Source organism: Psittacula echo (assembly GCF_963264785.1).
Source record: "Psittacula echo genome assembly, chromosome: 9".
Taxonomy (NCBI): Eukaryota; Metazoa; Chordata; class Aves; order Psittaciformes; family Psittacidae; genus Psittacula; species Psittacula echo.
Window position 1 is genome coordinate 23,122,603 of NC_137745.1, and position 13,036 is coordinate 23,135,638.

Sequence of the window (13,036 nt, forward strand, 5' to 3'; positions counted from 1 at the left end):
AATACCCAGTTAGTGTATTTGATTGTCTCTCCTGTTGGTACAACTAAGAGTAGGTGGCACTCACGTGTTGTAGGTGTGTGTGAGTGTTGCTTTCAGCTGTCTGGTGGTGAATTTAGGCTGTACCTGGAAGTTTTGGGGGTTTTTTTAGTAGAAATGATGGCTGTTGTTTTAATAGAGGCTCTCGGATGCTGCTGCCGTGGTGGAATGTTGTTTCGTTTCCAGGGCTGCCCCGGTTGCAGTGAGATGCTGCTTGGTTTTGGTGCCTTTCTTTGTCAGGATGATTCTTTTGGTTCCTAGAACACCCCATGTGTTTGCTCAGACCATCTTTCTCCTCTGTCCTGGTGCCTCTGCCCTGTCCCAGCCTCGTGACCTGGTGTGTGTCTGTTACGGTATGGCCTGACCTGCATTTACACCTTGCGTTCTGCTCAGAGCACCCGAGGTACTGTCTGTCTCAAATTGGAATTAATAATTAATATAAAAAGCTTGGAAAAAAAACACAAAAAAAGATCTGGATTTTGTTACATAGTGTAATAACTGTTTGTAGATACTGTTCTGAGATGTAGGAATCTATTGGTGATATAAGAGGTTTTTGTCTGTAAATAATCAGTTTAGAGTCCAAATGATTTTAATAAAGAGAATTCTTACACAATAATTCAATAAATTTTAATATGCAACCTACCTGTCGCGCTTGTCCTGCACCGTGACACCATTGTCCTGCATCCAGTCCCCTCCTTTCTTCCTCCTGCGTGGAAACTGTGTTCTCCTGAGCTGGAGAGCTGTGCCAGGAGCGTGAGGCTCTTCCCTCCTGCCCCATCTACTGCCTTTGGGATAGTGGCTGCAGTTCTTTGCCATCGCCTTGTGCCACCTTCCATTGGTCCTGGTGCTTCTGCAGGCTCCAGGGCTCAACCACCACTCCTCTGGTTGTAGATGAGCCCTGCAATAGCTGGCAATGGCATGGGGTGCGCTACAGCCCTGGCTGTGGTCTTCCACAGTGAGTAAGCACAAAGGGGGCTGCTTAAGGCACACTTGATGGTGACCGTTGTTGTCCACCAGCCTCTATCAACAGCACAGCTTCATCCCTCGCAGAGCTCTTCCCCACCATGGCACTGGCTTGCAGCCCATCTCTCCCGCCTTTCCCTCCGCCCCCCATTCCTTTACTAGCACAGCTCTGGCTGCAGTTGCCTCTTCCCCGTCTTCTCCCTGCATGGGCACTGCTTTGGGCCGTGCTCCCCCCACGTGCTGTTCTCCTTGGCCTTTGAGGGGTTACGAACCACTTGAGCCGCTCGTCCCCTGGGTGCTGCCCCTGCCCTGGCATCCGTGGTGCTGGGAGGCAGCAGAGTGGGGCCACGGGCAGGGGAGGGGTGCCTGGGGTGGCCCTGACCCGGCTGTGGCTGCTGAGGTGTTGGACCCTCTGCCGCCTCAGGTGAGAAACCTGAGGTGCACAAGGCTGGGGCCCACTGCCTGCTCTGGGTACAAAACTGTGCCATATTGGGTGAGAAAGTGTGATTTTTACTGTGCGTGGCCATTTTCTCCTCAGTGTGAGGTGCTGAGGGCCTCCAGTCCCACTGCAGCGGGGTGGGTGCTGCTGCTGGGTCCCTGCCGCCTCCGGCGGGAAACCTGAGCTGCACAAGACCCAGGCTGGGCCCGCCCTTGGTGACAAACTGTGTCATACTGAGGAAAAAAGTGTGATCTTTACTGTTTGTGGCCATTTTCTCCCCAGTGTGAGGCGCAGCGGAGCTCCAGTCCTGCCATGGTGGGTTGGGTGCTGCTGCTGTGATGCTCCCCACGAAACAGGGAAGGGAGAAGCTCCAGACACCAGCACCAGGGGTATGGCTGTGCAGTGTGGGGAGGCTGAGGGAGCACATCCCCTTGGTCACGGATGGGGGGGACAGGAGGCACAGCCCCAAGGCTGGAGCCGGCGCTGGGAGCACCGGGAAGCACCAGGCGGCCGCACAGGGCCCGGTGGGGCAGAGGGGAGGATTCCTCTGTGTGAATGTCCCTCTATAAATAGTTGCTGTGGAGACCAGGGAGCTGCAGCCGGCTCCCGGCCCTGCTGCCAGGGAGAGGCCCGGCAGTAAAGTGAGCCCGCGGCAGGTGTCCCGGCTGGCCGGGGCTGTTCCCAGAAGCGGAGCTGTGACCCGATACCCTGCCCCGCTCCGCACCGCGTCCGTCCAGCGATGCACAAGGCTCGGGTCTGCCCAAGGACACAGCGCGGGCTAAAAGCAGCGCGGGACCAGCTGGAATCTCGCTCTGGGGAGCTCCAGAATGAGCCCGATGAGGAAGGGAGCGGCGCGTCCTGCCCGTGAGCTGCCCGTGGTGAGTGCGTGCAGGGCCCCGCGGCTCGGAGCCCATGGGCTGCTTTAGGCTGTGTGTTACCTGGATGTTTAGGGATGCGAGGGCTTGCTCGGGGCGTGTTCGTGCAGAAGATGAAGGTGAGCTCCGTGACTCCAGCTCCTGGCACCATTCTGTGCCTATGAGGTGGAGCTGTGCAGTTGCTGCTTGCAGACCAGGCAGGGCCAGGGGGTTTTGGGGCTGAAGTTCTCTGATCAGGTCCAGGCCTGTTGCAAACCAGTGATTTCTGCACAGTGTAGCTTTGAAGGAGAAAAGCAGAACAATGGTTGGTTTTAATGTAGGACATCAAGCAATGAAGGACTTTAAAGCATGGATTGTCCTTTATCACAAAGCTTAGGGAAGTATGTTTCACTCTGTTACACCAAGTTGCATAGCAACGCTCCTCATCCTTTGCTGGTGCATCCAGCTGAGTGGGGTAGATGGAGGCAAAGCCATGCATGCCTGAGGATGGACTTGCCTCATCTCCATAGCAAGGACACCAGAGCCTGGTGAGCAGCTCCAAAAGCTCCATCAGCCCCAGTGCTTGGATGCGGTTTATCTTTGGGTCCTACTTCCCCACCAAAGTCTCCCATTACCAGAACAGCCACCTAAGGAAGATGCTGTTGGACTCCCATCTCCACACGCTCTGGAGTTTTTCTTTGGGAGGTGAATAGTGAGCAACATAAAATCTTGAAGGCTGTTGCCTGGCTCTCAGGTCAGTCCCTTCTGTGCTAATGGTGCAAGTGGAGAAGGCTTGGGTAGATTCTGGTGGTGCAGGAGCTTGTGAGGTTACCAATGTGCTCAATCTGTGCATAAATAAGGGAAATTCTGATTCCACCTCTGTTTCATAGCGATGTTAGTAGGTCTTTGCTGAAAAGAACAGCCACACAGACATGCAGCATCCTGGAGGTTTATGTCCAAAAAAGACTGATCCTGAACAGTGCAAATACCATGGTTGGATGTGTGAGAATATAAGAAGGGGGAGCATCAGCATGGGAATGAAACTTCAGTGTTTTGAGGAAGTCACACCTCTATCTTAGCACCTAGAAGACATTATTGTCCCAGCCCAGCTCCCATCATGAGCCTCCTGCCACCACCAGCAGCAGCCCACTGTACCTGTGCAAATCCCCTGGTGCAGCTTTGAGCTTTAGTGACCTGACTTGAAGGATTTAAAGGTCACTACTCCTACCCTTGCTAATGGTCTATAGGGATGACAATCACTGTCGTGGTTTAAGCCCAGCTGGTAACTCAGAACCACAGGACAATCACCCAGCTCCAGCTCTGGCAGTGTGTGTTCCCTGAGGCTTTGACTGTATAGCAAGTGATAACTCCCAATGGTGAGAGACTGGGTTGGTGTCTTGCATCTGTAGCTCCATGAGCCGCACAAGCTCCAGCCTACTATTTGAGGTGCCCGGTGCTGCTGGGATGGGGATGGGAGCACGTGCTTTGCCTGGCTGCGGAAGGGGATCCCACAGTCCCTGCTAAGCCCCTGCAAATCCACTCTGGGCGCAGGGAAACCTGAGACTCCCACCTGGCCTTGGCTCTGCTCTAACTGCACATCACCAGCTCCCTGCACTGTCCCAGCCTGCCAGCTCTCCCCTCTGCAGCTCTTAAAATATTCCCTGCCTCCATGAGGTGCCAAAAGGGTCTGCAGCAGCCTGGCTGCTGGGGCTGAGGAAGCAGATGGGAAGGAAGGAGATGAAGAGTGGAAGAGGGAATCACTCTGCAGGCACCAGAGGCACAGCTGCCCTGCAGCTCCCCAACTCTCTTTAAAGGAGTGAGGTGCTGATGATCACACTGCCTGTACCCCAAGACGTGGTTCCCCATTGCCCCCCTCGCCTCGTGTCAGAACCTGCTGCACCGCTGTGCCATGGAGGAGCAGATGGAAGAGGAAACACTAACAGCCCAGCACACAGGTCAGTCCTCAGGCGTGTGGCTCCACAGCCAAGATCATGCCAGGCTCTTCCCAGGCCAGAGGAGGCCACCAGGGCTTGTCTGGCTGTTCCTCCAGCAGGATGGCTGTCCTCAGCCCCTCTTTCAGCCTAAGAGCATTTAGAGGTGTTGGTAACATCTCTTGGTAATGGTCCCACAGGAGGCCACCACCCCGTGCGGGAAGGAGAGGTGTTCAACACACAGTACCAGGCTCTGCGCAAGCTGGGCTGCGGCACCTTTGCCACCGTCTGGCTGTGCGAGGACATGAGGTGAGGGCCTCACTTGTCTCTGGGGGAGGTGGGAAGGGGTGGCTGGGCTCCTGGGCCAGTGGAGCATAGCAGCCTGCCTGGGAGCATATCAGATCCCTTGAGCACAGGACAAACCTGGCAGTGAGATGGATGGGTGCAATGGGCAGAGCTGGACCCCAGAAACCAAACAACATAAACAAGGTAGTGCTACATTTATTCTTCTTGGTTAGACCCTTCAGTACCCATGCTCTGCCTTGTTCTCTGCCAGATGCTGGCAGCATCACTACCATGGGCATGGAGTTCTACAAACCAGCCCTGGGGAGCCCTGGGCTGGGTGACTGGGAGAAGAGATGCTGCTGGATAGGGACACTGGCATGCATTGGCTGGCAGCTGTGATTCCTTTCCCAGGAGGAAGAAACAGGTAGCTGTGAAGGTCCTGAGGAGCAGGGAAGGCTTTGCTGAGGCTGCCAAGGACGAGGTTGCTCTCCTCCGCTGTGTACGTATATCCTGGGGCTCTGTGCTCTGTAGGGATAGCCACTGAGTTCTGGTGTATCAGCCTCATAATCCCTTCTCCCTCTGGGTCTCAGTCTGAGGAGCTACAAGGGGAACAGGAAAACAAATATTAGGGAATTCATAGGAATCAGCCTGGCTCAGCATTGGCCTCTGAAACAGACATCTTCTTGTTCCTCCTGTCCTACTGGGACGTGCTGGCTGAGTTCCACTTGCCCTGTCAGCCCATTTCTTTCAGCTGAGACTGAAATCCAGTAAATAGGAGGAACCTGTAGGAAGATAAGGTAGTTAATCAATGGGAAAAGGTAGTAATGTTCTTAAGCAGGAGATGGGAGGGTGTCTGCTGTATTTGTGTTGTTCCCAGCTCAGAGGATGTTGCTTGATCACAGCACTGGTACTGAAGTAAAAGGAAATACCTGCAAAAAAAAAAGGGGGGAAAAATTACAGGATGTAGCAACAATATAATAAACATCTGAAGTCAGAAAGCTTCCTCCGGCCTTTGCTAATGCATGGGACAGTGAGGTGCCTGGATCTGGGTCTCACCTACTTGCCTTTAAAGATGGCTTAATGTGCTAGTTCTAGAAAGCTCATGATTATGATTATGATTCTTCGAGTTTGCCTCAATACAAAGTGACATCAGCTTCAGATGAGTAAAAGCCATTACATTTTGCATCACAGATTACTCTCGAGACCTTTCTCCGATAGGTTTGAGAAAGGTTTAATTCACATCTGTAAGCCCTATCCAAAGGGAGATGAGCCAGGCTTAGTGATGCAAGAGGAACTACCAAGTGGCACTAATCTAATGTAATCAGGGAACTGCTTTTCTACACATCAGCACAGCACGTGGACTGAGCCTTTCCCTTGATTTGTTACTGATTCTCTCTGCAAGACATGCTGCCATTCACACTCCCACCAGCACAAGGTGGTTGGTGCTGGCAGAGCTGCCAGGAGAAGGGAGCTGGTCTCTTGGGCTTCCACAGCTGCTCACAGGTAGCCTTTGAGTGGCCAAAGGCAAAGACAAGATCTCTGCCTCTCTGCACCCCCTTGCAAGAAATTGCCAAAGTGAAGGTATGGGATTTAAAAGGCACTGTCCCAGCCTGCTGCTCTCAGACAGGGAGGGATAGAGCAATCCCTGCTCTGAGGATAGGGAGCAGAGGCTGTAGAAGGGCAAAAGAAATGGACAGTTATTGTGCTGTGAGATGTGGTCTTGAGTGAAACCCCTCCCAGCACAAGCAGGAGCACTTTCTGGGCCTGCATGAGATCGAATAAGAAGCTGGAAGGGTGTTACATTAGCAGGATTGGTTTGAGTTATTTGGCTAGTGGGGGGAGCGCTGGTCTCACCTGGTCAAGCACTAGACAACACACAGACTGCTTGTGTGGTTTTCCTGATGGTTTTTTTATTGGATTTGTCACGGAGTGCCAAGTCCTGGAAGAGAAAGTCTGTAGAAGAGGATAAAATGGGTGCAAGATGTGCTTGTGCATATGTATATATATAAGTCTGTAATTGCAGCTTTCTTGGAATCCTCCACCTCAGGTGAACAGTATGAAGAAGAAGGACGGGGCAGGAGAAAACATTGTCTGTTTGTTAGATGACTTCAGAATGATTGGAGAGAACGGCTTCCATATCCTTCTGCTGGGAGTGCTGTGGGGCAGCAAAGTCTGGGCTTGCCTTAGAGAGGCAAAGGATGGTGTAAAACCAAGTGCTGTGCTCCTGTGAGGCAGATGAGCCAGGCAGTAGCTGGAGCACAGCACATGGAGGTGGCTGGAGGGGAGAGGTTGGTTAAGGAGTATTTGGCTGTTCTGGTGAAGGGCAAAAGGCTGGTGGTAGCATCTTCTCACTGTTAGTGACTCCCTGACTGTTGTCCACATATGTGCTTGGTATTTGAGGCGCTGGGTCCTTCCCTACGGTGTCTGATGGGTAACTACACAGCACAGGGGCTGCCTCTGTCTTTTGTGAAAAGGTCCTTACAGCAGGTGAGACCTTAGCTGGAACTGGGTGGGCACCAAGGGGCTGTTGGTGTGGGGACGTGCCACGGCCTTCATCCTGGGGTCATCTGCTGTGAACTCCGTGACTGCATCTGCAACGATGCTACAGAGGGAGTGCCCAAGACATGCTTTTCTTTTTAAGGAAAACAGTAACTATTCCCTTTGGGAGAGAAAATGGTAATTAAAACACAGAGTGGGAAGTCATCATATTCCCATTAATACAGGGGCTGATCAGACTGTGAAAGCCAAGTTTCTAATGCGTTGGCTGGGAATAGCAAAGGAATGGGAAACCTGGTGAGGACTCAGAATAGTTAAAATCACATTTTGCCTCTCCTGCTGAGATTTATCAGAATCTTGCACGCTTGCCAAGATGAAGATTTGCTACCCTAGTTTCTGTGCCCTTCTAGGGACACTAAGACAGAAAACTGCTTCCTCCCTCATCCTGCTTTCTGGAAGAGCCTCTTCTTGGAATAGCTGCTTCTTCCTCTAAAGAAGCTCCACTAACACCTGAATGTTACACAAAAATGTAGTGGCATTAATCTCTGTGCCCTAAGTCACACCCAAGCCTTTTGCTTGATCCCGTTCCATTATCTGCCTCAGTTGTAAACTCTCAGAACCTCTTCCTCCTCCAGATGAGCACTAGGGCAGTATCTACTTCTGATTCATTCCAGTTTAGCTATTTAAATCTTTCCCCGTGTTTCACAGTTACCATTTAAGGTTGGTGTTTTCCTGGGGCTGATGTTCAGCCCAGAATAGAATTTGATAATACAAAGAATATTTGCCAGCCCTTTATGACTGACCGAGAGTGTTTAAAACACAAATGTGGCTCTCCCAGTAGTCTTTTTGCTGTCACTGATTTCTGGTAGTGACTGTTTCTCCCTGGTAGGCATTGTTTATCTCTCTCCTGTGACAGGCCAGGCTCTCCCTGCTCCATCATAAGCTGTTCTTTCCCTACATGGCTCTCCTGCACTGCCTTTAAGCTCTGTCTACACGCACTCGTGTTGTCTCCCTCCCCTTGCCTGGGTTATGCTGCACCTCCTTTTCTTTCGTTGTATGATGGGATGCCCTGTGGTGCTGTGTCACTCTATAACAGGCCCCCAGCTTCCATTTGAATGATAATCAGCAGGAAGGGACAGTATTCCATGGAAATAACAGCCATATGAACAGGGGAGAGTTCAGCTCTGTGATTGTAACAACTCCTCATATGCCTGTCCTCTTTCCATCACCCATCCATCCCAATACCTGTGGATTTTCACGCTGTGGGTCACCCCCATGTCCTCAAGCACCCCCTTCCCCTTAGTTCAGGCCACTCACTATACAGAAACAACTGACTGCGGACCTCATCAGTGCTCGCTTCCTTCAATACCAGAAGGTCTATGACTTGCATGCCCACTGTGCCTGGCTGCTCCTGGACAGGAGAGATGGTGGGGGACCCTGTCAGAGCTGATAGGAGTTGCTGCTGCTTACCCAGGTGCTGGCAGGGTTGCGCTTCCTGCATGAGCGCTGCCGCATCATCCACACGGACATCAAACCTGAGAACATCTTGTTGTACGGACGTGACAGAAGCCTCCAAAGGATTCTGCCTGGTACACATGACTGTGACCAGGGAACAGATTCAAGGCTAAAGGGACCAGGTGAGTGCTCCAGGGTTTTATTTAACAAGAAAAGGGATTTACATGTTCATTGTCAGGAGGGAGAGCACAGACATTTTAGGGAAGGTTCCCATCTCCTGCGATGGGCAGTACAAAACAGTACAGCCAGATTATGCTACTGGGAGGCCTCTCCTATCCCTGCTCAATATAAGCATCAGGCTACAAGCTGCTCAAGGCACCCACAGAAACATGGTGGTTCAGGTGTGTTTGTGTGGAGTACGGTTATAGATCAAGGGCATCCATTAACAGCCCCAATGTGATCTTGGAGCTCCTTCTTAGGGCTTAAGGTCCAGGATAGTTCCCTCGTGTCTGGGGTTTTTAGCCCCTGAGAGGGTTACATGCAAGTGGGCTAATCAGAAAGCTGTACAACACTTCTGCTCTTTGTTTCCCATATTTCTGAGCTTTGTAGGAGACTTGTACGTTCCAGTGATTTTCACTTTTTGAGACATAATTTATGTGCAGAGAATGGTGTGAATACTGAATAAAACGTAGGGCTGGGGAGTTTCTTGAGAGATCAGCTGATCTCCCAGCAATGAGACCCTTTATTTTACCCTCACACAAGGTTTTCCTGTGAGCATTTCTCCCGTGACAGCACTGTTTTGGCTCTCAAACTCTGGGGCAATTGGGGAATGTTAAATTGGTGACTGAGTCTTTTGCTTGGAGCAGAAGAGCATAGGAATAGGCACAGACTGACAGCTCACTGTAAAGCAATAAACGAAAATTACCCTTTTCTGGGGTCATATGCAAATTTCACCTTACAGGCTGTGTCCAAGGCCTGTGACAGCAGGGATTCCCAAAGGCTAAGGAGGAATTACAGACGTTGTGTGTCTGACTAGTGCTGGTAGGATGTGCTCTGCTCCTGGCTCACAGGAATTGAACCTTGGTGCTAGAGGAACCTTGCAGCAGGACATGGTCACACTGCTCCACTCCAAGCTTCTGCCCTCCCAAACACCCTCTGAGATTCCAACTGGATACAAGCTCATGTTTCCTCAGAACACAGAGAAATCATTTTATTGATGTCAAAAAGACTTTTAGGACCTTTTGAGCTAAAGAACCGTGAATGCAGGTGGAGATGCTTCTCTGGTGGTAAGTGATGCATACCTATTGGGTTGCAAAGACTCCATTTCCCTTTGTCCTTTCCATCTAGGGAATGCTCTTGGCAATCGATTGGAAGAATCTGATTTGATGAGCATAGAAGTAAAAATTGCAGATCTGGGCAGCGCGTGCTGGACAGTGAGTGTGCTCTTGGGTGTCAATCCCACGATGATGTGAGAGGCTGTGTGCTCCTTTCCATCCCACTCTGTGTCTGTCCTTTTAAAGCTTGATAACTATTTCAGTGTGCTGAAGAGAGCCAGTTTTGGGGGCTGTTACATTCAGCTCTCCCAGCTCTGAGCTGGGCACTGTATTCCTGGAGACACCCTCAGCTTTGGTGTTTCTAAGCCTGCAGGTAGTCCCTACAATTGAAAACTGGATGTTCAGTGTGAAGAGTTGGGAGCTAAATTCACCTGAGAACATTCCTGCTGTGCCCTGCACAGAGTTTAGCACACATATTTGGTTCTGCCCCCCAGCTCTTTCCTTGCCGTGCAGGATGCTTGTGGCCACATGCATTGCTGTTACTGATTTATGGACACTAAGGGGAGCTTGTTTCTGTTTCAGTACAAGCCCTTTTCCAAGGAGATACAGACCCAGCCATATCGTGCCCTGGAGGTGCTTCTTGGATTAGACTACGGCACTCCTGCGGATATCTGGAGCACAGGCTGCCTGGTAGGGCTAGGAATGACAATGCTAATGGACTGACACTAATGTGACAGGGATATACATCCTTGGCACCCTATGTACACTGCATGTAAAGCGAAACTTCCGCTCTGAGAAGGCGAAAGGGGCTGTCTGCACCTATTCACTCAGGAGTGAAAGTATCCCACTGATAAAATTCACTCTTAATTAGCTTAAGCTCTAAGGCAATTCACAGTCCATGTACATTAACTCATCACATCCTGCTTTTCATCCGCATGGAGCTAAAAGTGCAGCTCCACCATGGCACAGGTCAAACCAGTGTGAATATCTCCATGGTTTAGGGTCAGTTTTGTGTGCTAGACGGGGAATTGGCACTATCAGTTAATGGGGAAGAAAACCTCTAAGTCAATTAATGCACTAACAATGCTATAATCCATTTCTAGGCATTTGAAATGGCAACTGGGGAGCGTCTATTTGACCCTCAACCTGGGAAGTATTTCTCCAGAGATGATGGTAGGATCTCACCAGTTTTACTCATTACACTGTCTGAAGTGTCACAATCTTTGTCTCTAGACATGTTTTCCCTCTGTTTAGATCACGTTGCTCGTATTATCGAGCTCCTGGGAAGAATCCCTCCTCAAATTGCTTACTCCTGGAACAAGTCAACAAAATTTTTCAGCAGGCCAGGTAAGAGCTGGAGAGCAGGAAGTTTACTGTAGGAATCACTGTGGATCTCTGACACACTCCTACTCACACTGAAACACCCCCCCCCCCCCAAGTTATGTGACACAATGCAGGCTACAAGCAGATTTCAACGGTAGCACTCCCTGCCCTGCCTACCTCTGCAACGCAGAACCATTCCAAGGATGAATGCGAAATCCTGGAACAGCCACAGCAAACACTCAACAAGCAAAAACATTTTTATTCTTTCTCCTCTGGATTTGGGGAGGACGGAAACAGGCACAGGAAACAGCTACATGCCAGGAAGGCTGGAGAGTGCAGAACGGGCTGGAATTCACCCCTTCACTGGCAGAGAACAATGATGATTAGGAGTGGGACACTCACATCCTTCCAACGTGGCTGCTGTATTTAGTCTTCTGACCCAACTGTAACGTCTCTTGCTTTACTCTCCCTAATTCCTTTCCCTTTGACTCATTAGGCTTGAAGTCCTTGTCTTTGACTTCAAGGCACATGACATGGCAATTTAGTCCATCCTCCTCCTTCCCTGCTTCTCACGCTCAGCAGCCACACAGCCTCCGCCTGCCCACAATGCTGAGTGCTTCTCCTATGCACAGCATGTTCAGCAAGCACCCCCCTGCACATCCACATCCTTTGCTCATGCTTATTCCTTCTATGGTGCTCGAAAGACATGAGTCAAAACTGGTTCTTACTCTGTATCCACTTTCCGTGTGAACCAAAGTGGCCTGACCACACATGTCTAACCTGAATCACCACATTTACATCAGGTGCTCCTGCGGATGGATGAATTCTCACTCAGTAGTGGTACTCTCTTGGTCCCCATGGAGCAAGGAGGAACAAGACACGTTAAACATCAGTGTCTTGTGAGCCCTGGCCCTGAAACGGCCCAGTGTGTTGCGGGTTACAGGCGAACCAGCAGAGGGAACAGCAGCAATGGCTCTGGTGTGGCTTTTCTGGGAACGCCTCATTCATTCTTGGCACGTTCTTATCCAAGAAGCGCTCAGGAGCAGGGGGAGGGGGGCACTCCAAACGCTAGTTGGAAAAGATGCTTATTGAGAAACATCGGAGAGCCAAACCTGCAAGGGGCAGTGCAGGTGAAGCTGGCAGAGAAAATACAGAATCTCAGAATGGTTTGTGTTGGAAGGGACCCCAAAGCTCCTCCAGTTCCAACCCTGCCACGGGCAGGGACACCTTCCACTAGAGCAGCTTGCTCCAAGCCGCATCCAACCTGGAGCGTCGAAGGTGAAGGAAGGAATCCTTCAGGATGATTTCTGAGGCGAGGAGCAGCAGCCCCTCAGTCCTGTACCCATCACTGAGGTCCTGTGCTTACGCTCTCTCTTCTAGGCGCTCTCCTGAGGATCTCCCGGCTCTCCCCCCGCAGCCTCCACACCATCCTGTCGGACAGGCACCGCTGGACAAGACACGAGGTTTCCCCCTTCACCAGCTTCCTCCTTGCCTCGCTGCACTACGAGCCGCAGCGCCGCGCCACAGCCGCGCAGTGCCTGCAGCACGCTTGGCTGAGCGCCCCGTGACCGGCCCCAAGCCCTCGCCGGAGCCGCCTCTTCCCTCCCACCCCCCGCAGCTCCACCGCAGCGCTAGGGACCGCCCTCCGCCGGCGAGGGCTGCGCACAATATGGCGGCGGGGTCGGGCGTCCCCTCAGGCGCCGGCGGCTCCTCTGCCTCCCTCGGTGGGGCTCCCCCGCCAACCCCGGTGGGGAGGGGCGGAAGGCGGCGGTCCCGGCGCGTCCCGCCCCGCCTCAGGACGGCAGCCGGGCGGGGTGAAGAGGGAACCGGAGCCGCTCTATGAAGCCTGAGGGACACAGCGGCGGCGGCCACCGGGGCAGCGGCACCCCCCCCGCGGCGCGGACGTGCCGAGCTGCAGGCCCCGCGCCCGCTCCGCCGCGCATGCGCCCCGCTCTCCCTCCCTCCTCCGCCCGGCCCGCC

General features: G+C 52.1%; 1 protein-coding gene across 1 annotated transcript; it reads left to right on the top strand.

Annotated features, from left to right (window-relative positions):
- Positions 1-2,177: 2,177 nt before the first annotated feature.
- LOC308224873 (SRSF protein kinase 3-like) lies at positions 2,178-12,624 on the top strand (the record flags this gene model as incomplete). The annotated part of the gene is made up of 13 exons (XM_080625175.1): positions 2,178-2,302; positions 3,183-3,294; positions 4,145-4,247; positions 4,424-4,532; positions 4,920-5,007; positions 6,556-6,645; positions 6,891-6,995; positions 8,479-8,641; positions 9,807-9,892; positions 10,316-10,423; positions 10,837-10,906; positions 10,988-11,080; positions 12,437-12,624. 13 exons carry the CDS (start codon positions 2,178-2,180, stop codon positions 12,622-12,624), a joined length of 1,440 nt encoding a protein of 479 aa, XP_080481301.1.
- Positions 12,625-13,036: the final 412 nt, after the last annotated feature.